Raw genomic sequence first — 25838 nt, 5'->3', positions numbered from 1 at the left:
GCACTTTTCCCCACACCACAGGGTGGATGGAAGGAGTAAAACTCTCAGACCGGGAGAGAGGCTGGTTCCCCTCAGAACATGTGGAACACATCTCCAGCAAACACGTGCGGCAGAAGAACCTGAAGGAGGAGCAACGGGTGAAGAATGCCAAGCAGCAGGTCTTCTGCAAGAAATAAGACTGCTTGGACCTGGACAGTCTCCCTGCCATGAGGAAACGGTGGCTTTTCTATCATGCCTCAGAAGAAATGACTCTGCAAAGAGCATAATACACAGCACTTTGACAGGACCAGGTGCTTTTTGCCAAAGAAAGCGGGAATTCAATCAGGAAAAACTTCCTTTGTGTCAGCAGGACTACAGCAGCAAGAGGAGGAATAAAGGTTGCATGTATTGCTTGCTTTGTGGTAGTAGGGAGGGACTTAAATTGGACAGAGGTCTGGGCTCTGGACTTCTGAAAACAAATTCCTGGTTTTGCCACTGACAAGTTGCGGGACCTTATGTGAATCACTTCAGAGTTCTGCCTCAGTTTTGCCATCTGCAAAATGGAAGTAAACTTACCTACCTCACTGCATGTTGTGAGGCTAAATTCACTAGTATTAGCAGCCTGAGAGCTTTGAGTTCCTGAGAAGGAAGGTGCTAAGTGCAAAGCACAACAGAGCTGAGGAGAATATTCCGTTTCAATATCCTCTGGATACCTTCATGGCGTTGATCTCTATAGTGTAAGTTCCATTTTGGGCAATTTAAGTATTAAATCATGCAAGTGTACTGGGGTTTGGATAGGCAAATATTTAATTTTACCCAAATGCTGTCCTTGACAGCATTACAAAATCCACTGGAATTAAGCAGAGTTTTCAGAAGCCACTGTGATGATTTCCCCCACATAAGAGGTACCATGCTGAGGAATCTGCTTCACAAAGGTCACTTCTCTTCTGAACAACCATCCCACTAAGCCATCTGACCTCTTTTTTACTCTGCCTCCCTCTGGAAGTAGATCAGTGACTTTTGACACAGATTTATGTATTTCGTGTTGGTACCCACCCCATACAAAATAACGAGGACTAGGCACATGCAATGAAGTGGCACTTTACTGCTGCTCCTACTCTGATTGCTGATGTGGTAATGCATGCACCATTTTGCACACTTACAGAGAACACTGAAATATTTAGCCACTGTAGATAAAGTCAAAATATGCACCAGGGTCTTTATTCTTTTTAAGAACTCTCTGGTTTTAAGTCCAGTTTACATGCATTTGTGCAGAACCTGCCTGTTTGAGGATATGCCTTCAACTGTAAAATACTGTATCTGTGTTAAAGTGTTCAGCTCAGTCAATGCAAGATCAAGTTTAAGAATCAATACACTAAAGAAAGCCACTTGTAGCCTTCTTGCATTTAATATATTTGAAGAATTAGTTATCTTTGTATCTCCAGCTTTGTCTCTGTAACATTCTGCTCTTGTATCTAGAATAGCTTATTGCAGCCTATTTATATCAATAATTTTAGCTGGATTAAAAGAAGAAAGAGTTGCTTTTAGTCCTAATAAACTCATGCACTTCTCCAGTTAAAAACCTTTCTGTTCGCCTTGTTACTTAGGTTTTCCTCTCAAATGTAAGTAATGCAATTTACTGAATATACATGCAGTATTTTTTTCCTATGACTTCCCTTTCTAAGTGACTGTTAAGTACAAACAGCTCTGTTTAGCAGAGACATTATGGAAAGCTGCGTTTATTCAACCTTAAGATTCTTCAGTGTTACCCCTGGCCCGGGAGAGCTGATGTTGCTGGTTCCAGAGTGGTGTTAGTCATCCATAACTGAAGGTAAACTGAAGGGATGAACTACCGAAAATGGGAGTCTAGCCCACTAAAGCAGAAAGACAGGACCCAGTTATTCAACTTTTAAGCTATGGTTCAGACAACAATCTGCTAACACCTTTTCTCCCCCCCACCAGAAGGAGTGGAGTTGGTCCCAAGCTAAGAGCCAAAACAGAGCTTTACCTCAGACTCACACAAGAAGGGTTATAGTCCTCCACAAGACCCAGAATGTTCAGATATCTCAAATGCCTGTTTGTCCCAGGCTGTCATGAATTTATGCAGCTCCCAAGTCCCCAGGATTGTCAGTGTGTCAGGTGGGACACAGAATGCTGCTATGGGATCTATTCAGCACGTCTGTGTAAGGTCATCTCATACAGGCAGTCGAGGCATCCCACATCCACTTCAGCTTCATCCAGGAGAAGCCAGCCATACATATTCCCATTCTAAATTAGAAGTCATCTTGTTCAACAGCCCAAGTTGAGAGCTCTTTAACTCAACTTCTGCTCTTGAAAGCAAGCAGGCAGATTGTTCATTAGAGCCTCCCAAAGTGGTTTCTGTGCTAAATTCCATATGTTGTTAAAATTCCACTTGACATAGGAAACTTAAAGGATACTGTTGTCATGATTGACAGCACTTGTACACTCTTTTTAACTAGTTGGATCAAAGGTTAACTTGTCCCTGTCACAGGTATAGCCTTTATTTCCTGATGTCAGGCCTTTGTATGTTGAGCATTTAAAGGTCAGCTTCTAAGAATAAGTGCTTATACCCCGGGTTACTTTGATTTCTTAGATTTCAGATAGGCCTCAACTTCTCACTATTTAGTTAAACTTTTAGCCCCAGCACCATCCTGCCACCAAAATCCATAAACAAATTTACACTGAAGTGCTTTTTGAAACTGATTGACATCTCTGATTCGTACAAACTCAATCAAACTAGTACAATATCCCTCCCAACTGCACATTCACAGTGCAAGAATCAAGTTAGCAGAGTGCCTACTGTGTTCTGTGACAGTCTTAATTATTTGTCAGGATTTCTCCCCACATTATCTAATACCTGATTTACCAGAAAATCAGTATTAAACAGAAGCATAGGGTATGTCATGCAAATCCCAACACTTTCTTGCTGTTCCCAAAGACTCTGTGAGAGGTGCCACTGTATCTTCCCCAGGAACCTGTGGAGATTGATACAAAGTGTATCTGGAAAAAAGAAATTCAGGATTTCTACACTGAAAAAAGGGAAATAATTAAAGACAACCATCAGAGGGCAGGTACACTAATTTCTTTTTGTGACAAGGATAGCAATGAAGTACAAGCATGAGCTGCATTTAAAAAGTCTTGTTGAGAAGCCAAGAAAGTCATGGTGTATGTCTGAAAATCAAATTATATGACTGCTGACATTTTTCATATAAAATAGTTTAAAACACATATAAGTATAAAGTAGTTTTATATCTATATATATACACATATATTAGTATATATATACATACATATACATATATATATGTGTGTGTGGTTATATATATATATGTATGGCTCCAAAAAATCCCCAAATCTCCCTGTGCTGGAGTCCAGTGTTGGTCCCTCCTCAAGGAAAATGAAGCATTTTCCACAGTTCCTACTGTTCTCACAAAAAAGGTGTCATTAGGACCAGAGTTCAGTAAATAAACACAACCTTGCACAGAAACAATGTTTAAAGCAGATAGCAATTTTTATATTTGCACTTTTTCTAATATTGAAGAGGTCCCATGACCCTCCAAGATCGTTGTGTCTTGTCAGCTGAATGCTGTTAACAAATTAAATGCCATAGTAGCCCCAACTTGTTGCAGCTGATGGCTGAACCAGGTGCATTGTTACACCAATTATACTGGCTCCATCCTGATGAAATGACTCTCAGGTGAAAGCATGTGCAGAAGTAAGGCCTTAGAAGCTAAAAATGAATGTTGAAACAAAGGGGGTTTGAGGGAACCCTCGGGAGGAGAACAACAGCAACACAATGGTGAGCCAAAAAATAGGAGGAGGATGAAGGACATTGTATTTTGGTGCATCAAAACACAAGGGAGTCTCATTCTTCATGCAAGCACTGCCTGGTGCTGCTCTGTTAGGTCTTTTTACTAAGAATTGTTAAGCACTGAAAGGACACAAATTGCAGCACCCAAAAGTCAGGAAGTGCCATTTGTTCCTTGCAACCCCCAGCTGCTGAAGAACCAGAAACTGCTGGACACCTGCAGGCAGGTTAAAAAACAAATGTCTTCCTGCTAGGCCCCAGGAAAAGAACAGAATCACGGAATCCTTAGATTTGGGAGGCACCTCTAGAGATGCTCTAGTCAGGGTCACCTAGAGCAGGTGACACTGGAACATGTCCAGATGAGCTTGGAATGTCCCCAGAGAGGGAGACTCCGTTCCCTCCCTGGGCAACTGTTCCAGTGCTCTATTAAAAAAAAGTTCTTCCTCATGTTGAGATTAAACGTTTTGTGTTTTAGTTCATGGCCATTGCTCCTTGTCCTGTCACTGGGCACCACTGAAAAGAGTGGCACCATTCTTATGCTACCCCTTTAAAGATGTTTATATAAATTATGAGATCCCCTCTGTCTTCTCCAGCCAGAACAGGCCCAGCCCTGCAGTCTCTCCTTGTAACGTTCCAGATCCCTCATCCTCTTTGTTTCCCTCCGCTGGACCCTGTCCAGTAGCTCCTTGTCCTTCTCGTATTGAGGAGCGCAGAACTGGGTCTAGCAGTCCAGACAGCAAGGTTCCCCTCATCCACGGCTGGGCGAGTTTTGCAACACCGAGGTTCACGCGTCGATAATTCAGCCAGCTCCCCACGGGGAGCGTTCTTCCCCATATCCTCACCGAGGCTGGAACATTCCAGTTTGGGGACAAGGCCCAGCGTGGATCCCGGGCCCGGCTGGGGGGTAGGGCGGCCTCCCGCGCTCTGCCCAGGTGCCCTTGATGAGGCAGCTGGGGCCGGGCAGGACGGGCCGCCGGGTGGGGCATTAACCGGGCCGGGCCGGGCCCGCCGCGGAGCCGGCATGGACGGGGCGGGCGAGGAGCAGCGGCCGGAGGAGCGGGCGGCCGGAGGGCTGGGAATGGGCAGTGGTAAGGAAGGGTATGGATGAGGGTAGGGGGATTAGTGATGCCGACTCGCGTTAATGACGGGGGAAGGCACCCGGCAATAAGCCTAATGAGCAGCCCCGGGGGAGGATAATCGCTGCACAGCGATGTTATCTGGGCACTCATTAGCCTCTCTCAGCCCCGCCGTGTCCTGACCCCGCGGCTGGGAATGATGGATTCCCCGGCCCTCGTGTCCCCTGGCTTGTAAAAGCACCTGGCTGAGGGTAGGGGGCAGGGGGGTCTTTTCCTTCGTGTCACACCGAGGGGCTCCCGCTGCCTCGGTGTTTCTCATTTGCACCTTCCCCTGCTGTCCGCTTTTCCTTGTGTGAAGGGACCTCTGAAGCCGTTTCTTTGGTCCTGCCGTGTGTGTGTGTGTGTGTGTCTGTGTGTGTGTGTGTGTGTGTGTGTGTGTGTGTTCAGGTGGCTTTGTACCCCAAACAACCAAAATGACCCAAACAACCCTAAAAACCTTCAAGTTCAACTAGTTGGCTTGTTCCAAGGAATGTCCAAGAAAGTGGTTGTGAGATGGAAAAGAGGGCTTGGCTTCCTGAAAGTGCACCAGGTGTCCCAAATTACCTATTCCTGATATTCCCACTCAGTTAAAGTCCCTTCTACTTAATGTTCTGTTTGTCTAAAAGGGGGACAAAGTGATTTTCAGTCTCGTCTCTAAATGATGGAAGAAAGGAATGGTTTTATAACTTCCCTCTTTGTTGGCAGGAAGGCCCATTTTCCCTCCAACTTGGTTTTCATTTCGACTCTTTTCCTTGGTAGTCCCAAACTGTTGTGAGGTCTTTGCTATCTGTTCTAGAAATAAAACACAGCAGTTTAATTTAATTTGGAGGACATCTGTCAAGAATATTAAATTACCAGGTGTCCATTTCTGCTACAGATACAAGGTACCCACATAAGACTTGGACATGTATTTTGTGATGTAAACACATACTGGGGTTTGCATAGAAACAGTTAAAAACACTGCATCAAATTGTGTGAAAATACTTTCCCTCCCTCCCTCATATGATGAGTGAGACAAACTCAGATGCTACCAGGAGGATAGAGGAAAAAGGAATTACATAGACCAGAGACATCTTCTGCCTCATTCACTTCTTGACCCTCCCCATCAGGATATTTCATTTCATGTAACTGCAGTGGAAACTTGTTGCTGCTTAACAAGATCAAATTATTAAAGCTGCATTGTTTCCTGCTTCTGTTTCTTTCCCCTGCAACTAAATAGGCTTTCTTAATCCTGTAAAAGCAAATTAGATGCTCTTGGGCAGAGCATCTTGGAGCGGCCTGCCATCCCCTCATACTTGTATGAAGTTTCTGTCATCTGCCTAGAATTGTAGGGCTCCTCCTTGATTAACAGTTGTTTCAGAAAGAGACATTCAGGCAGAAGCAAACCTTTTATTTTGGCATTGCATTAATATTGATCAGAAAAAGAGCACAGTGAAATGAAATTATTTTATCTTTTTCCTTAAAAAATTAAACTATTAAGTTTCTCTGTTGTCACATGCTACTGAAATGTTGCCAACAGTCTGCATCATAATTTCTTCTCTCCAGACAGAGGCAAATACATGGGTTTGGGTTTATTACTCTACTTCCTATTCTTATGAATGAATCACTTATTTTAAAAATTTCAACTAGCAGAAATCACAGACTCACACATTCTGAGCCACTGGGGAGGTTTTTGGAACTTTTTATTTGTAAATGTATGTGCCAGCTGGGAAAGTATAAGGCTTCTGCCTTATTCTGTTGCCTATTTTAATTATTTCTTTTGCTGTGTTCTTTTTGATCTGTCTTCTATTATCCAGTCTGTCTTATTGTAACACACTTCGTGTATTTTGTTAAACTTTCTTAGACTTTTGTACCTAATTTTGTCCTTATCCCCCTATTTCATTCCCTATCTTGTAAATCTATTACTCAGAACTCTGGCTGAAGCTTCAGAGAAATAATTTAAGGCAGTTAGAAGATTGTACAATTAGTGGTTTTTTGCTTGTCCAGCTTTGGTATGATAGAATTCTATGAAAGTAAAAAAGTGGTGACGTTTGTCAGGTAATCCCTGATGACACAGTAGACCAGAATTTTGCTGTCTTTCTTTTGCTCATTTTAATAAGGTGACAGGATCTTGCCATGTCATTGATTTTTGTTCTGTTGCTTATTCCAGAGACCTGTAGTATCCATGGGGCTGTTTTCCCACTACTGTATTTGTAATATGCAAGCTTCCCTTTAATCTCTGTGTCTGGAATTACTCTCTTCTGTAGTTTACACTTTGCTTTTAAAATGAGGCTTTTCCCATCACACATTTGAATATCTCCATATTGACCACATCAGGTTCTTTGCTATTGCTTTCCTGGCAGCACCTGTCTTTATTTTGAGCCCTCTGGTTCTTATCACTGTTGGGTTTTGTTGTGTGGCCTTTTCATTCCCCCATAACTGCAACTCCTGATCCAGGTACATCCACCTTAGGCAATGGGCATGTGGGGTGGGGTTTAGGGTTTTTTCCTCCATTTTTGCCTTGTAGAGTGCCAGGATGAGAAGGAGAACTCATTGCTGAATGCAGAGCACTTTGTGGTGGATGCTGATGCTGTTGGTGGCCACAGTGCAGGGAACAGTGTGCTACCTACACTCCCAGACGCAGCCAGACAAGAAAAAGTTGAAGATAACTTGGGAATAGAATATAGGAACAGCTTTCTAAAGAAGGTGAAAGAAGATGGGGGATGCAGCACCCTGCGGGCAACTGGGTCATCTTCCCAAGGCTCCATTGTCCTTGATGGCCAGCATGACTTTGCCTTGGCGTGTGGGCAACCGTCGGATTTCTGCGGTAACACGAAGGTTGGATTAGCACAGGAGCCGACAGGTCAGTCAGGGTCACAAGAGCACACTGAGAGTTACTGCCATGCTGGGACTGAAAAGGAGGCAGAGAAGGAAAAAACTAAGAAAGCATCCAATGGAGTGTCTGGAGCTCCCTGCAGGCAGGAGGAGATCGGCCCGGTCCCTCACCGATCCAGAGGTACTCCAGCCAGCGCTGCAGCTCTGAATTCCTACAAGGGCTCTTCAGTCCTGGAGTCCAGAGGCAGCTGTGATGTGGCCATGGGAAAAAAATCCTTACCTGTCAAGAAGAAGCCCCGCACCTTCTATAGTGCAGGTAGATCCCAGGGCACAGACTGGCACACAGTGACACTGGCAGTGCCGGTGGCACTTGGTGCTCCCTTCCCTGTGCCGATCTGCTCTAACTGGTATTGCACTGTACTCCACACCATTAGATGTGTGAAGACTTCCACTAATAGAGATTGCCGAGTGTCTTTCCTTTGAAACATCACTTGCAATGCTCTTTGCTTTTGAAACAGCAAAAGATTTTTGTTTATTTTTAAAAAAATCCTTTCTATTACTCATATATTTCTAAGGATAGTAAAAATGTTCATTTTCTTTTCTCTCTTATTTCTCGTTTCCCTCTCTTGTTATTTTTTTTTTCTTGTTTTCCTGTCACATACTTCCCATCTCTCTCTCTCTTTGGACAATGCATAATTTTTAGAGCAGCTAGAAGAGCTGGAGAGGATGTTCCAGGAAGATCACTATCCAGACAATGAGAAGAGGAGGGAGATTGCAGCTGTGGTTGGTGTGACGCCACAGCGTATCCTGGTAATGCCTGCTGGGGGACGGTGCTGCCTGTGGGTTCTGTGCAGAGAAGGGATAGGCAGGGACTGGACATTGCCAGTGTTCCATGTGTAGATGGTTTCTTCCCTGAATGCATTCCTTCCTTCCCATTTTTCAGGTCTGGTTTCAGAATCGCAGGGCAAAGTGGCGGAAATTGCAGAAGTTGAGTATAAAAGACAACAAAAAATATCCATCATCATCAGCTCTGTCAGTCCCCTTTGGATCAGAGGGTTATGGGTGAGGAATTTACTCTGTTTTGTCATTTTTCTACGACTGATACCTAAGAAATTAATTATTTTCTTTTGCTGTTTCCCCTTTACCTTTAAACAGCGAAGAGCTGAGCATTGAGTCGGACCTAGGGAGCCTGTTAGATTCCTGGGAAAATTGTGGTGGGCCCTCTTAAAAGTCCTTTTGATTAACCTGTAGCACAGATTAATCAAATTAATTTTGTCATGTAACTATTGAAATTGCTCTGTAGAGAGCAGGGGATGAGATGGAAAAGTTTCTGGAATCATCTCTTCATTTTTAGTTTCTGTGAATGCATTGGCCAGGTGCTTTGTGTGTGTTTGGGGATTCTTTTAATGGAGTTCCCCCACCACTGCTTTCCATTTCTATGGATTTTTCACTTGGTGATGGAAATTCTGCTTGCTTAGATCAGTCTTAGAAAGTCATGGACTTCTTTGAAGAAATACAAGGTAGCACCTTTCATATGTAAGAAGAGGGCATTAAAGGGGGGAAAGGGAATATGTGAGAGGATAGATGGTCTTTCAAGGGATGGTGAATGTGTGAGGGGAGAAATCAATCTCCATAGGGATGTATTTATGGCAATCTGGAGTGAGTGTCTTCTTATGAAGAAAACAGAATGAAAGAAAGGAAAAATTAAGTGGAAGAGGAGAAATTAAAGTGAAAGTTTGGAGAGCGCCTTACTTCATTGCACTGTTCCTGCTGCCTGTCCTATACAAGTCTCTTGGGGCTACTACCCCAGAGACTTTTGCTACAGGATTCCTTGCCCTTGTAGTCAGCCAGTGCTTTCCCTTTGCACTTGCTGGTGATATAAGATCCTTGTCAGATAGAAGAGTGTATGATTGGTCATAACGCCCTGCTTTGTCTTCTGTGTCTGCTTCAGGGCACTTCCTCTGCCTGTGCCTCCATTGCCTGATGCTGCTGGAGACCAGCCTGGCATGCTGGGAAGAGACCTTGGAGCTATGAACTCCTCCAGCCTGTTCAGCACACTTCCTGCATCCCCCACCTCTGCCTCAGGTGAGATCCTGACCAACACAAGTGTTTTGCACAGCTGCAGCATTAGCTGGTGGAGCTGGGAGGTTCCCAAATGCTTTAGGAAAGGCCATGTCAGAGCCTTATGCCATCAGTGCAAAAAGTGACACCAGGTCATTCCACAGGCTGAGAAAGTTGGAGCTGTTCTGCCTGAAGGAGCAAAGGTTTTGTGGAGACCTCAGAGGAACCTTCTAGTATCTAAAGGGGTCTACAGGGAAACTGTAGAGGGACTTTTCATCAGGAACTGTAGTGGTGGGACAAGAAGGAATGGCTTCAATCTGAAAGAGAGGACATTTAGTTTAGGTATTAGGAAGAAGTTCTTTCCTGTAAGGGTGGTGAGGCACTGGCACAGAGAAGCTGTGGATGCCACATCCCTGGAAGTGTCGAAGGCCAGGTTGTATGCGGCTCTGAGCAACCTGGGATAGTGGAAGGTGTCCCTGCCCATGGCAGGGGTGTGGAATGAGATGATCCTTAAGGTCTCTTCCAATGATTCTGTGACTGTAGGTATAGCAGCTCACTGATGATTGAGTCTCTACCAGTTATGTACCAGCACCGTGGTTCCTCTGTGCTAATTCTGGAGACAGGTTTGTAGTCCTTGTTTCTGTCCTAGCACAAGCCAGCAAGGAATTCTGAATAGGACTTCATAAGGATAAGTGGGCAGGGCATTCTTCCATAACAGCTGTTTGACAGTGGTCCTGCTGTTGTAAACGATGAGGGAAGTGTTGTTCTGGTTCTGATGTCACTTCCCATATTCTGGTTTGGATGGAAACATCCTGGCTACAATCTGAGCCAAGTGAGCTGCGTAAGGAAGGTGCACTCTGTAAACTGCTGGTGTTGTAGAGGCTCCATCAGGTACTCCACACCTTAAATCATCCAAAGGGGCTTCCTTGCCTTCTCCAGGCAGGGCAGATTTCCATTTTATGCAAGACCTTGAGGCAGTGAGAGTGACTGAGTTCCAAAGCTGAGGGCCGAGTTTAAACACTGTTGCAGTGGCGTTTTAAGTCGGCGGGGTGTGCTGTTCGACCAGTTTTCTACCCGAGCTGTGTTAAAAGATTGATGGTGGTGAAAGAGAGAGGATTTGTCTAATTGTTTATTGATATGTGCAGTCAAAGAGCATTCCCTAGAGTCAGGGGTGCTCCCTAAAGCATTTCCTAGATACTTTTGTGTTTCCAAGTTGGCACAATATGAAAAGATTTCCAAAGTGCTGAGGACTCCGCCACTTTTTTAGGGACGGATATTCCAAGCAGTAGATGTGCTGACATGTGGTACTGCTGTGTGTTTTCCTGCTTCCCAGTGTAATTAATTCTTTGGGATTTCATGTCATTATGTCTGTCTCCTCGTTGTGCTCTGAATATATCAGTATTTAGTTATCTGTATTAAGCCCAGTTCCTGCAACTAATTTTCTTAGAATTACTCAAAATTTTTAATAGTGGTTTTACCTCTAGAGGTATTTTGGTATGGTGGAAAGCAACTGTAAGATTGCATCAATAAGTTTAGAATGCTTTATGTATTGCTAAAAGTATGTAATTGAGATACTTTCTTTATAACCTAATCTAGTACTTCCGTCATTTAAGTTTGCCTGTCATCCTCTCAAAGCAACAGCTCCTTTAGTCAATCCAATAACCTTTTTAACCAATAGGACTGTAATTCAGTTAGCTGCAGTTTTTCCACTTCCACTATCCCAGATTGCTCAGAGCCCCATCCAACCTGGCCTTGGATACTCCCAGGGATGGGGCATCCACAGCTTCTCTGGGCAACTGAAGCCAGGGTCTCACAGGGAAGAACTTCCTTCTAGTATCCAACCTAAACCTACTCACTGTCAGTTTGAAGTCATTTGCCCTGTTAGGCAGTGCCTGTCAGAGAATTAAGTTTCGTTCAGGGACACGATCTTGTCTTCTGCTTGCATTGAGCCATTTTTTTCTGGGGGATCTCCACAATGGGATGCAGCTCTCCATGTGGAACACTTCTGCTAGGAAAGACAGGTATCCATTCTTGGTGCAATGTGTAAGGAAGAAAAAAGGGCAAGTGTCCTCTGTGAAGGAAAAGACTGATATTACATGTAGAGAATCCTTGTAGAAGAAAGATCTGCATGGCACAATCACCTGGAAAGCGCCAGTTGCAGTTTTGCCTTACTAAATGCAGGATAACACAACTATGGGGAATGAAACTCACTTTTTTTGTTGCTGTTTACCATTGCAAAATCAGACTTTTTCTCTTTAAGAATGAAAGCAAAAAATGAAACAGAAGGAAAATTAAAGCCAACATGACTTGAATTCATTCAGCATCCTTGTTCAGAAAAAAAAGCTGGCCTAAAAATAGGGCCATCCATGGACCACTTGTTTTCTTTATTAGGACATCTCAGAAAATGAAGGAAGATAGGATATAACCCTAATTTATAAGGATGAATTAACAGGAGAAAAACAAAAGAGGAAACAGATTAATAAAAAAGGTTATCAATTTACAAGGCAAAAGCAATTGCTTAGTAGTGTCCCTTATGGTAAACAGTTCATGGATGGTTTCAGCAAAAGCCTTTGGGATCTGTGCAACATGGTGCAGTTGGGCCCACAGAGTGTGACCTGCTGGAGTGACTATTCAGGTGCTTTCCTTTTTAACCACTTTCAGCAGGACAAGAAAATTAGGTGCATGAGACCTCTGCAGAGTGTTCAATGCTGCAATTTCCATTGTTTTTCCTTGCTCTATCCAGTACTTCTGACTATCTGTTGGTTTGTGGGTTTGGTGGGTTTTTTTTTTATGTCCCACTATTTTTACTAGTTCTCCAAACAAGCTGATTAAAAAAGTCAGTGAGTTGCATTTGAGATGTGCGTTACCTTGCTGGTAGTTATGGCTTCTGATTTGGATATAGCAGCCACACTACTTGCCATAAGAACCTTTTGTGCCTCAAAACTTCAATTTTGAGCATGCTTTGATCACAGAAATGTTTTGGTTTTTTGGTTATTTTTTTAATTTTGCTAGACATTGTGATTAAAATTAATGGCTTTTTTTTATTTACACTGGCAGTTACTTGAAGCTTTTCTTGGTCTTCTGAGATTTCTTACTCATACATATATATCTGTGATTCATTGGCTTATGTTTTCCCATTAGAAAGAAAAGTTCCTTTCTGTGCCTCTGGTTTGTGGGCAGAGATTTTTCTGTCTCACCGGTGCTTTTGCAGGAAATCCTTTGTTTCATGCATCTGCCTTGCTAAGGATACCTGTCAGGAGTGCAGCCTATGCAGGTAACTCTTAAGGAAATAGCAAGATGATTAAATTCACTGGCAGAGGTGGGATTCTAATGGAAATCTTGGGACAATTGGATGAAGCTGGATATGGTCTGTCAAAGAACAGTAAATAAACTACAAGCTCCCATGACTTCACTTATAGGACTCTGGCTTTCAAACAAATTTGAAAACAAATATGTTTTCTCATAATTTCAAGACAGGGACGAATCTAAGGAAAGCTTTGTGATGGTCCTTGATGTTCCAGTAAAGGCCTGAAATAGAATAACCATTCTAGAGTTAAGTCAAGTCTAGTGCCAGGACTGGTTCAGAGATCTGAAGCTGTAAATTATTAAATTGCTCTCCAAAATTCCCAAGGTCATCTCATGGACTGAGAACCCAGGAGGAATGGAAGCAAGAAATAAAAATCCTACTGTTACATTCCCATGTTCACTGGAAAGCCTTCTGAGATTCTCTCTCTCTACATCAGTGTCAGGAAGAGTTGCAGAATTGTGCAGTGTAAGTGTTATCTTAAGCCAGGGGTCAGAATTCTTCATGGAACAGCTCTGGAATCTTCTGTAGATATGTCAGATTCAGCAGATATTACTTCTCTGGGTATTGTTTCTTCTTACTGCACTTGTGACTTTATTTAGAAACACAATTTCAGTGTCTCTTTGAAAGGACAGAGGAGCTGAGGAAACTTTAGAAAAGGCTGAACCAGCTCTTTGGAGATCAAGGGTGCTGTCTCACAGTCTCATTGCCTGGGTGTCCTATTGCCATGATCCACAAAGATTGTCTGCACTAAGCATTGCAAATATTTTTTAAAAAATAAAATTCTTAGTAGGTATGAAAGTGGGTTTAGAAGTGATTTCCTGGGCTGCTTGTGTCCATCCTGAGGAGGAGCAGGGCTGTCAGCAGAACAGCTCATCCTGCTGTCATTACTGAACTGGAGCTTTACCTGGATATAGACTGGTTTTCAGGTAAGTTGTGTCCCCCATGGCTGCTGTTCCATAACATTTGTGTAAACATTCTGGGGCACAGTGGTCAGGAGAATCAGTGCTAAAGAAGAGTTTTAAAAAAAATCAGAAGTGATCTTCATTTCTGGCTAAGCCAAAAACCTGGAATGTGACAGGCACATCACAGATGCTGCCTGGCATGGATAAATAGTGTGTTCAAACAAGAAAAATAAACCACTGAGAACTGCCTGGGAATGGGAATGCTTCAGAAATGCCATCCTAGATCTTCAGTTTTCTGACTGAGCCCAAAATCAGGGCTATTGAAAACTTGAAAACAGCTTCAAGTTTTCATTGAAACATTGTGATTCCTTCTTTCCGTGGCTGCAGAGAGCTGGAAAAAAATCCAGAATGTGGGAAGATGCAATAAGAGGCACAAAGCTGCGTAGCACAGTGAGGAATCTGAGAAACAGTGCTGTAAGATGTTGAAGTGGAAACGCCTCATTAGCTCTCTGGACATGCATTCCAGAATTGTCTTAAGGCTGCTCATACTTGTGGCATCTTTATGTTTAGTTTTGTGTTTAAGGCCTTTGAGTCACACCTGATGGAGTGCACTTGATGTTACTGTCTATGCCTGCAAGGCTGAAGTGCAGCTGCAGACCTTCCCTGAAACCTTTGCCATGTGTGGGAGAGCTTCACCTTAGCACCTCGTCTTCCCTCTCCCCCTCCCTCCCCCTCCCTCCCCCTCCCTTCCCCTCCCTCCCCCTTTCTCCTCCCTCCCCCTTTCTCCTCGTCTCTCCTCTCTCTCTTTCTTCTCGTACTCCTGCTGGTTCAGCCTAGTTAGACTGGAGAAATCATTGCAGCTTCCTGCACATGTGATGGCTACATTTGTGAAGAGAGAAACCATTTGCTAATTGCTGTAATAAGAGAGAGACTCATTTTCTTGCACCATGCCCAAGCTTCTTGAGTGTGTATATGTTTTTACTGTATGTATAGTTGTTGTTGACGTGTGTAGTTGTTACTCTGGATCACCAGCATCCCTGATTCTGACCTTTACTTTCCTCTGTTGTTCCCTTTCCACAAAGGCTGTTGTGTAGGAAACTGTTCGTGTCTCCTTTTCCAGCAGTGACTGAGGAGACAGATCACCAAATAAGATTCTAGCAGCCAAAAGGTGTTGGTTTCATTTTCCATCTTCCATCTTCTTTTTCCCAAGGACTTTGAGCTGCCATCTCTACTTTTTTAATTTTTGGTTTTGGCATGACTCATCAGAGGCCAAAGCAGGAGTGAAAACGTGTTTCAAAACAGCCTAGACAGTGGATTTGTAAAGGCACGGCTTTGTTTCTTTGAAAGAACAGATCATTTTTTCAAAAGGGTGATGTGTGCAGCACACTCCTCCCAGAGGACAGTAGAAATGGAAGATGACTGGGGGATTGTTCCTGGCTCTTTTCCAAGAAGTACTTTGCTTCATTTATCTGCCTTCTTGAGAGCTGGATAAAGATACTATGCAGAGACTGAAATCACAAAGGTAATTTTATTTAACCAATAAACATCATCCTGTGTTCCAGAGAGCTTGCTACTACTCCCTTTTGCTTCTCAACAGCAGCACTGGTACTCATTTACTTTTATTCCCATCAGTTAACATCCACTCTTTCACTGGCATCTTGCTTTTCTGTCCTGCTCCTCTTGTCATTCCCTCTGCTTGCTCCTGCAGATTCCCGGTGTGACTGCCCAGTGTGACAGTCTCTCTGTTTTATTCACAGCCTCCTCGGTGGCAGGAATAGTGGCACCCTGTGAAGCCCAAGCTCAGAGCAAGGCGCTGCCGGAGCTGCAGTTAAAAGCCAGCGACTTTGAGTGCTTCCCTTGCTTTCCCAGCCCTCCTCCCATCCGCAGGGCCAGCCTGGCGCTTAGCCTGGCCTTCGACCCCCAGAGCCACATTGTTCCCCTGATGCTGGACACTCCCAGCAGTGACTGCAGCTTGGCCAGTCACGAAAACGGCTCCAGGGAAACTTTCTCTTACGGCGTCCAGAATCAAGGGTAGGAGCAGAAGAGTGTCTTTGAGGGAGATGAAAAAAGCGGCCTCCTGGGAGAAACCTTGGGAGGGTGAATATGGGACAGGGGATAAGAAATTAGGCGGGAGCGTTAATGAAAAGTGAGATGCAGATGTGACAATATCCTTTAAAGGGAGTATGAAAAGCTGTATAATGTGCATAACAGGACAAGATGCCTGCTATGAGACAGGTGCTACCTGTACTCAGAGTGCTCTCAGAATTGCATGCTGTCAAGTGAAAGTGAGGAAACTGTTCCAAGCTTTGGGGTGGGCTTTGGAGAGTGGGAAGATAATTCCCACTAATACCCATTGTTCAAGAATCCTGCTGTGAAAGCGCTTTGCTCAAGTGGCTTTTGTTGCCCTTGTCCTGTGCCTGGTATTTGGGAGGAAGGGTTGGCAATAAAACAGTTGTTAGTTGGACAGGCTGGTGTAGCTGTTGACCCTCCTCTAATCTCTGGGTTGCCTATCTCCTTGCTCTCTGCAGCTTCAGTTCACCAGTTTCTTGCCCTTATCCCGAGCACCTGGAGCCTGGAGACAACCTGGAGGCCACCTACTCTCAGTACAGCAGTGAGGGGGAAATCTATCAGCTCTCCCAGTTCTGTCACCAAGGTCACCTGGCCAGCAATATGTTCTCCAATGACCACCTTCCTCTTCCAACACCCCTGGAGTCCCATCCACCTTTCCCTGACTTACCTGGTAGTGGTGGAGCCATAACCTGTGGAGCCATGCAAGGCTATGTACAAAACAACATGGGGGGACCACTCATGCCACAGCAGCCAAGTGGATATTCAGGTAAATTTCTGAAATATTTTGGTATCCTGCTCCTCTGGAGTAACTAAATAATACCCTGAAACATTCAGCAAGATCAGTGGGTTCACTGATGACAGTGACAGAAAGAAGGACCATTCACATGCCTGCACAAATCTATAGATGTGCTTGTCTTTTTTTCACTTCATTTTCTTGTATGCTTGTTTGTCTTAAAGTGCTGAGTGACCTGTTAATTTGAATCAAAAGTTACTCTCTGGACTGCACACGTCGGGAATAGTATTAAATGTGAATGTGTCAGATAGTGCAGAGATTTGTCTGGACTGGAGAAGTAACTTTTCCAGGAGCGTCCTGTTGTGTGCACAAACACTCTTTTGTTGCATGTGGTGGGAGTCAAGGGCAAAGTGGAAAAGGTGCCACAGCAGATGGGATAGTTGGAGATAGTGAGGAAAAACAGCCTTCTCACTGTTTGGCTTCTGCAGAAACCACTCTGAAATCACTTTATGTATCTCAGGGTAATGCAAAGGAAGAGAGAGACAGGAGCTGACAGAGTATGGACATAGATTCTTCATCTGACTTGAATTTGCAACAGCTCTGAGATGAAGGCACTCCAGCATAATTTTATGGAAAAAAAAAACAACCTCAAGCCTAACCCCCCCCCCCCCCCAAAAAAAACCTCCAAAACAAACCCCCCCCCCAAAAAAAACCCTAAAAAAGCCAAACTTTAGGTAAAAATGGCATTGTTGATCTCCTTGTTTTGTGTCTGTGCTTTGTATTTTGAAGTTATTCAAGCCCAAGTATAATCAAATGAGAAACTGTTGTACTTAATTCATTTGGATGGACAGGTTTGTTAAATTAAGGTCACACTCCAAAAGTTCCATCCCTTGTCTCATGACATGAGAGAACAAAGAGTTTTAGCCCACAGATGCTGCTGCTGTTTTTTTTCCAGTTCTGTGGACCTTGTCAGGGAGGGAAGTCTGACTCACATCAGGCTGCAAGCTGGCTCCTGTCCCCACTCTTCACAGCTGACATTGTGCAGGACAGGTTGGCAGCACCCATGCTATCGAAGACACTTGGCCCTGCTCCCTGCTCTAGTTCCAAGGCATAATTATTATTTTCTGTGGTTTTTCAGTCTGAAGTGCCAGAAATAATGAGAGGGCTATACCCCAGACTGGATCAAATTAGTTTTTCTAGCTTGGTGCCTAAGTGTGGTTGCATTCCTTGGGGCATGTTGTATGAGCATCAAGGGGTGTGTAAAGGTGCAAGCTGGTGAAGTTGGAAGGTTGTTGAAGGAACAGAGGCAGAGCTGATATTCTCTTACTCCATACTTCTGTCCAGAGCACAGTCAGCAGTGAATTACTTTTCTGGTATGCAGTGGGGATGACCAAGTTCACAGAATCATGAAATCCTGGAATGGCTTGGTTTGGAAGGGACCTTAAAGTTCATCCAGTTCCAATGCTCTGCTATGGACATTAGATCAGGTTGCTCAGAGCCCTGTCCAACTTGGCCTTGAACATTTCCAGGGATGGGGCAACCACGAGTCCTCTGAGTTCTAGTGCCTTACCACCCTCACAAGGCAGGAATTTCTTCCTGAAAAGGTTCCAGGATTCCGAAAATGCAGGGCTGGAAACCAGTCTGTCAGTGCAGACACACCTGTGAGCCTTACATCAGCACATAAGCAAAGTGAGCAGCTTAGTTGAATTATGGTTATTAATTAACAAAACATTCCTGCTTCCTGGTTTACAGCTTTTATAAATGAAAGTGAAGATTAAGCGTCCATTTTATGCCTGGCAGAGCTGCCTTGGAAAATAGGACTGGGAAAGAAAACAACTTGAGGGGGGTGTCTCTACTATCATTACATAGACTCAGGATCAGTGCTGAGTGGCATGGATTTTCTTTTAGATTATAACAATGCTATGAACTCCCTAAGCTTTTCTGCCAAAGAACCATGTTTTGGTCAAATACACGGCAGTATAAAGAGCAAAGTGATCATTGATGTGTGTGTGGTGTCTGCTGCACTGCAAAGCTGTGTTTGCACTGAGCAAAGCACAACTCACACATCTTGTACATAGACATGTTTTCATTCTTTTAATTATTCTTTCTTTCTTGGTGGCTTTTCCCTCAGCAGACATCCCTGCCTATCCAGCTGTGCCCTGGAGTGATTTCTACATGCAGGGAGCTCCTTTCTCCAATCAGTTGCATTCCCAAATGCCTTTTTCTAGCACTGCAGGAGGACAGTACTTCACAGAGCCATCTCTCCTTCAAGTGCCCAACACAACAGTAGTGGAATCCATGCCACAAACTGGAAAACAAACGGGAGTGACACCACCAGAGCAAAGTTCCTACCAGAGCCACCAAACAGAGCCAAAGTCGGCAGCACTCACTGAAAAAGAGGACATAGAGAGCAGCAGCAAGAAAGGAGAGACTATTGATGGTAACAAACTGATTGTTTTCTTGGAGAAGAAGGGGGGGAAAGGGAAGAGTCCCAAGACAGCAGTAGTTACCCTGAAGGCAGGATGAAAACTGTGGCATTATTTTTTTTGTGAGCTGCTGCCTGAGACAGCTCCCATGATCCTATACCTATTCTATACCTAGTTCTTAGATACATCTGTTTTTGGAAATGGGGACAGAAAAGTCAGTAAAATAGATGGCAAAGTTCCATGTTTCTTCAGACATCATTTGTTGTGAGCTGTATGGCTACACAGAACTGATTATTTCCAAGATTTCCAGAGGCATAAACATCTCTGTTCAAGGCAGAACTTCACCAAGAAGCAAAAAGGGGAAGGGAGGGTTTTCTGTGGATCTAATTTTGAGATATAAAACATTTGAAAAATTCAAGGTATTTTGTGTGACATTTTCTTATGAATGTGTTTTGGGTTTTTTTGCAGAAACTAAAGAAGAAATTAATGACTGATCTTGCACTCTGAGAAAAAAAAAGGAAGAGGAAAAGTTGCTCTTTTAAACTCTGCAAAATAAGAGTCAAAAAAAGAAAAGAATAATAATATTCGCAGCAGATGCACTTTTTCATTTTATTTCTTCTTTTGGTTGTGTTTTTTTTCTTGTTGCCATGATTATTTTCTTGCATAAAAATGAAGCAGGGATATTTCACTCAATAAAAAATAAAAGTTCCTGCTCTTTTTTTTTTTTGTTGTTTTGCTTTTTTTATCTTTTGTTTTGGTTTGGTTTGGTTTTTTGGGTTTTTTTTGCAAATCTCCTTTCTTTATTCTAATCTTGACCAGCCCTCAGACAGGAAAGAGCTGATAAAGGAACCAGAGTCCCATGAGTAAAAATTCCATATCATGCAAGTGTCAGAAGGTCTGGCTGCTGTCTTGGAATACATGGGAAGAGAAACCAGGAGGCATAAGATACATGCAAAACAGGAGGAGAAACTCCAGCACCTACACTTGATTTTAAGGACTCCAGACAACAAAATAAGTCTTCATTGTGGAAGTCCAGTAGTGATTTGGTGTTTGCTACTCTTGAATTATTCTAAAAAAAAAAAAAAATCATTGTAAAACTGTAACAATAAGCAGCAGCAAGACTGTAACTATAAATGCTGGCAGTGTAACTGGGTCCCCGTCTATTATTAATTGCTTTAGCATCCAATTTGAATTGATCTGTTTGAACTTGGCGTGATCATCTTAGCTCCTACTTTGCCTGGGAAACATCCCTAAACTCAGTGGTCAGCAGCAGGACCAGAGGACTCCAGTGAAGAGTTGTTCACTCTGAGAGCTACAGTTCCCAGGAACTGTACTTCCCAGAGGAGCTGTAACCACCTGGATGTGTAGGATGTGTAAGACGAGTGGCTAAAATGGATGTCAGGCTGTGTTCTTGTGAGAAAAGACCATCGTGTTTTAGGAAGAGGGATGTGCATTTCCTTTGTTACTTCCAGTGTTTAACCCTGAGTCTTTCCACTGGCTTTTAGACACAGAAAATGTCCAAATAATTTTTATGTTTACTGTGATGTGGGTGCCCCTCTTGTACCTTGTGAATTTAGGCATTTCCACATCTTTTGTTTCAGTTCCTCTGCAATCTGGACATGGAGTGTCTGACAGGAGCTAGATGCTGCAGCTCCTCTGTTTTTTCTTCCTCCTGTAAGACACTGGTTTATGTCTGGCCATGGCTGGATGCTGCTGAAAGACTAAGCAGTATAGACAGGGACAGATTTTGAGTCTACAGCTTCGTGTGGCTATTCCAGAATTTCCATTTCCTACAACAAAAGTTAATTCTTGCCTATAGTAAGCTGAGAATAGTTGGGAATGTGCATTAATTCACACTTGTTCCACTTATCCTCCATTGAACAGCCTAAACCAGTATTTCCAAGAGGTGTGAATAGGAGTTTTCATTGCAAGTACAAGTCACTCTGAAAGCTGTTGCTGGTGATGACTGCAAAATTCATCATAGTGAGGGCTGGCTGGGAATCTTGTCTGGATCCCAAACCAGCCCTTCCAGGTTTGGAAGAGGACAAAACCAACAGAATGCCAGCTTGTTCAGCCCTACTTGCCCCTTCTCATACAACAAAGAAGAAAATAATTTAGTGTGTTTTTTGCGAAATATACATTTTCAGAAATAGGCTTTTGGGATGTGGTCTGCTGGCAGAGTCCCCACCCCAGCTTGCAACATCTGCCTACAGCATTTGCAGTCTGAATGTGACACTGAGCTTTATATGCTGTAATCTCAAAAGGTTTGGGGAGTGAATAAGCACAGTGTAATTTTTGAAACGGCCAATCCTTTGCATTTAATCTTTTGAGTAAAACATAAACTTTTCTGGGAATGGTCCGATTTTATTTCCATGCTTGTCTGTTAAACTTGCCAGGTTCAATTGGGCTTGGAGTTTTGAACTGAGATTTCTTTCCTATCAGAAAGAGAAGGAAAGGGTGGGTACCTGAGGGTATGTGGATGGCCAGATTCATCCTCTTTGTGCTCCTGTTGGCTTTGGAGTCAAACCAGGGTTAACCACAGGCAGGATTTTTTTCCCAGTGCGGCCTCTGGCAGAAGCAGTAACAACCCTTGACCATGTGGCAGGTGTCCCACCAAGGTGAAGAGCCTTCCATCCTCATGTAACCCTCCTATTGCACCTGCAATCCATGCTGCACTGGTGTCTTGGAATCCCAGCATTCCAGGTTCCTTGTGCTGTTCTCCCTGCTGCAATGTGTAGTGGAATTAGGTGTGTGTTGGACAAAACACCATGGGTGCTTTCATTAGCTATTCCCTTTTCGTGTTAAGTCTCAAGAAGGCTCATTTTGTTAGGGTGGGCAAGATCAAAATTCCAAATTCCATGGCTGCCTGGCTGGTTCCTCTTTTGAAGTGAGAAGAATTGTTTTGCCTCTGTATTGTCATTTGAACTGGAAGTGCCAAGCAGCCAGGATTTTGAAGTGAGTCAAACTTCGTGCAAATAGAGAAGCCTGTGTGTGTTATCAAGTGTTGCTGGGGTTTTTTCCAAGTTGTTTCTCAAGTTGACAAGGCAGATTGTGGATGTATTTCTACTGGACTCATACAGTACCGTGTCTGTAAGACTGGAAATGGGAGTGGAGGTACTGTCACAAACTTATTTTCACAGAAGAAAAGTACTGTGAGATTTTGTCCAGTTGCCTGAAGTGTGGCTGTTCAGCTGACAGTGCATATATGTGCATATCTATCCCCTATTTGCATATTTTAGTATAATTAATTTTTAAACTTCTGCAACTTCTATTTAGTTGATGTATAACCAGATAAATTTGGTATATTAACTTTTTCCCATGTGCCTTGGCCAGCAAAAAGACACTATTTTTTACAAACAAGCCCTGTTTTATGTGATGAGAGTACGTGAACTCATGGGAACTAAATCTTCAGTTTTAGTAAGCAAGAGAAGCCTTATCTTACAAGCCTCTTAGTTTCTGTAAAGTGGGGTACATTAGAAAGTATCAGTATTAATTCAGTTCAACAGCAGGAATAATTTTTTGCATTTATTATAAAGATTGCTACAAATTGGATGAGACAATCATATGTTGCTGGGTGGTAAATGGTGATTTCCCTTCATGCAGCTGTGCTAAGCAGAGCACATTAAAACCCCCACAAAACAAACCAAACCCAAATCAATCACCTGCCAGTGCCCTCCATCTTCATAGGTAAGTGCTGAGCATGGAAACACCTGTGAGACCTCATTTATCTTAATGATAATCACACCTTCAGTACTGATAATGCATCTGCCAGGTGAGCCTGTGTGGCTCAGTCCTCAAACCAACTTCAGGGACACATTCCTTGATCTTGTGTGTCCCACATCCCACGTCTGCCTGATCCATCAGAAAAAGGGTTGGTAAATTTTCATTGTTAAGGCAACAGTTTTTCAGAACCCAGGGCTGTGGTAACTGTGTCCTAAGGGCTGTTGCTGGAGAAAAGAACTGCTGAGAAGTGTTTGATTTTACAGCAAGACAGTTGTAAATAGCCATGAGTTTAAAAGTTCCAGTTATATACAGGATAAAAATCATCTTTCTTGGGATATTTCCCTCTGAGCTCATTGTAGATTTTTACAGTACTTTAAGCAAGGTGGAGACGTTTGTCCCTTGATTGTTTTCAGGGTTTAGGAGCAAAGTGCCTCTTGGGTACATCTCACCTGGTGCTGGGGCAGAGCAGGAACCCAGATCCTCCAGCACTCCCTGCTGTGACCGATTAAAGCCTCTGCATAGTTTTTGGGGAGGGGTACCAATTTCCCTTTCTTCTGTGGGAAGATGGTTTCATCCTTGCCTTTCTCACCTTTAGCAGGGAAGTCACATGGCCATTTCTTCCCAACCCAGATGCTTTGGGAAGTTGGGTGGTGTTTTCTTTTTTGTTTTTTTGGGAGTGGGGGGAGGCAGACCTGCATGTTCCCATGTTAATCCCACATACCTGCCTGGGGTCTTGGGTGCAGACTCTTCCTTGCAGCACACAAGACTCCAGAAGGTGCCCAAAACCTTCCCGGTGCCTTGGGAACCTTAGAATTGCAGAAACATGTAAGAGTTTGTGTCAGAAGAGATCTTAGAGATCATATTGTTCCAACCCTCTGCCATGGGCAGGGACACCTTCCACTAGCCCAGGTTGCTCCAAGACCCATTCAGCCTGGCCTGGAACACTTCCAGGGATGGGACAGCCACAGCTGCCCTGTGCCAGGGCCTCACAACCCTCACAGAGAAGAATTTCTTCCTGATATCCAATCTAACCCTGCTCTGTGTCAGTGTGAAGCCATTCCCCCTTGCCCTTTCACTACAGTTCCTGATGGGAAGCCCTCCTCTGGCTTCCCTGCAGCCCCTTCACCTACGGGAAGGTTCTGTGAGGTGTCCACACACCCACCTGCCCTTCTTCAGGCTGAACAGTGCCAACTTTATCAGCCTGTCTCTATAGGGAAGATGGATGAGCCATGACTCCAGTGACTCCATTGACTTCAATGACTTCTGGACAGCTGTGTCATTCAGCCTCTGTTGAGAATGAAGGAACTGAAATGAAGGTTATTTGGAGACCCCCATGGGGGGATCCCCACCCCCAGTCTGGGTGCTGTGCTCTGGTGTGGGTGTGCTGGACTGGTTAGAGCAGAGCCCCAGGGAACACGGGGGCTTGACCTCTCCTCACCACAGCACTGGGAACACTGGGAGTGCTGTGGCAGCCCTGGAGCTGCAGGGCTGCGAGCCATCCCACACCCGGCGTCAGCCTGCTGTGCCAGCTGGGCTGTTTACATTCAGTCCCATTGCAACAGCAAAGGCTGAAAATATTCCCATAATTTGTGTTTGCTCTTGTTCGCAGAACAGTCATGACTTATTTTTACAGTAACCTCACCTTTTGAAAAAGCACCTTCCTGTTTGTGTCCTTTTGGTGTCCTGTTTGTCCCTGTAGTGGCAGAGGGATACGTGCCCTCCCAGCCTTCGGAGAACAGGAGATGGGACTCAGGAGAACCACTCCGCTGGAAATCTCTGCTGATTCATTTAGCTAATGGCTCAGGAAGAAAAGCCCTTTGTGTACTGATGGCTGAATATCAGCCAACGTATCATAGAGCAAAAGTCATTGCCTTTTTTTTTCTTTTTTCAAATTAGGCTCTCCACCCTGACAGAGCTGCTTTCCTGAGTCATTCCACTGATTATAAACACTAAACTCTGTCTGCACGAAGGGAGGAAATGGAAAGGGAATCCCCATCTCCCTGCCTCCCTACAGCAGAGACTCGCCCTGTGGTGCTGAGCTGCTCCCACGGGAGAGCCTCTCCATTGGGGAAGAGTGAGTAACTGAAGGAATATATGTATTCTCTCTCTCTACTGTGGCTAAGAAGCAACTGGGTAAAGGTGGAAAAGTGAGGGTGAAGTGAGCACAATGTGGGTGGTCATAGAGGGTACAAATTGGGAATGGAGGAATGGGTTTAGTTCCTCTCTGACAATTCCTTGTGCAATGAAATAGTTTGTGCCCCACGGCTGACCACACTGAGCCTCCCTGGGTGAGAGGACAGGACATGCAGCCCGAGGTGCATTGGGAAGAGCAGCTTCCCAAGAGTGATGCTGCCCCTCTGCCCAGCCCTGCCAGGCACATCTGGAGAGCTGTGTCCAGCCCTGGGCTCCTCAGCACAGGAGGGACAGGGAGCTCCTGGAGCAGGACCAGCAGAGGCTGCAGAGATGATTTAGGGCCTGGAGCATCTCTGACAGGGAAAGGCTGAGGGAGCTGGGGCTGTCCAGCCTCGAGAGGAGCCCCAGCTGAGAGGGGCCCTCAGCCCTGGGTGTCCCTGTGAGCAGGGAGGGCTCAGAGCAGGGCCCAGGCTCTGCTCCGGGGGGCCCAGCAATGGCACCAGAGGAACGGGCAGGGACTGATCCCAGGAAGTTCCACCTGGACATGAGGCAGAACTTCTGTCCTGGGCAGTGACTGAGCCCTGAACAGATTGTCCAGAGAGGGTGGGGAGTCTCCTCACTGGAGATATTCCAGAACCATCTGGGCACAATCCTGTGTCCTGTGCTCTGGAGCAGGGAGGTGGGACCAGTGACCCACTGTGGTCCCTTCCAGCCTGACACATCCTGGGATTCTGTGGAGCTGCAAG

General features: G+C 44.3%; 2 protein-coding genes across 12 annotated transcripts in view; both read left to right on the top strand.

Annotated features, from left to right (window-relative positions):
• Positions 1-1526, top strand: part of LOC102110859 (uncharacterized) — a 35719-nt gene extending 34193 nt beyond the window's left edge. For all 7 annotated transcript variants that reach the window (XM_014261226.2, XM_088055681.1, XM_088055680.1 and 4 more), the window contains exon 15: positions 22-1526. In XM_014261226.2, coding sequence (XP_014116701.2) covers positions 22-176 — 155 coding nt within the window. In that variant the 3' untranslated portion in view covers positions 177-1526. The remainder of the gene's footprint in view (positions 1-21) is intronic.
• Positions 1527-3368: 1842 nt separating this feature from the next.
• Positions 3369-20649, top strand: NOBOX (NOBOX oogenesis homeobox). 5 transcript variants are annotated; one of them, XM_088055446.1, is made up of 9 exons: positions 3369-4896; positions 7430-7765; positions 8441-8547; positions 8681-8799; positions 9689-9822; positions 15765-16038; positions 16536-16843; positions 18942-19250; positions 19705-20649. In XM_088055446.1, the coding sequence occupies exons 1-9, from the start codon at positions 4830-4832 to the stop codon at positions 19728-19730; spliced, it is 1680 nt and encodes a 559-aa protein (XP_087911572.1). In that variant the 5' UTR covers positions 3369-4829; the 3' UTR covers positions 19731-20649. The 5 variants fall into 5 exon arrangements, with proteins under 5 accessions (XP_087911572.1, XP_087911571.1, XP_087911570.1 ...); XM_088055445.1 differs by having other exon boundaries at positions 7430-7918; XM_088055444.1 differs by having other exon boundaries at positions 7430-8053; positions 18945-19250.
• The last annotated feature ends 5189 nt before the right edge of the window (positions 20650-25838 follow it).

Source organism: Pseudopodoces humilis, chromosome 5 (assembly GCF_049639895.1).
Source record: "Pseudopodoces humilis isolate 2021_Gansu_Grassland_sample_001 chromosome 5, ASM4963989v1, whole genome shotgun sequence".
Lineage (NCBI taxonomy): Eukaryota > Metazoa > Chordata > Aves > Passeriformes > Paridae > Pseudopodoces > Pseudopodoces humilis.
This window is presented reverse-complemented; position numbering and strand designations above follow the sequence as displayed.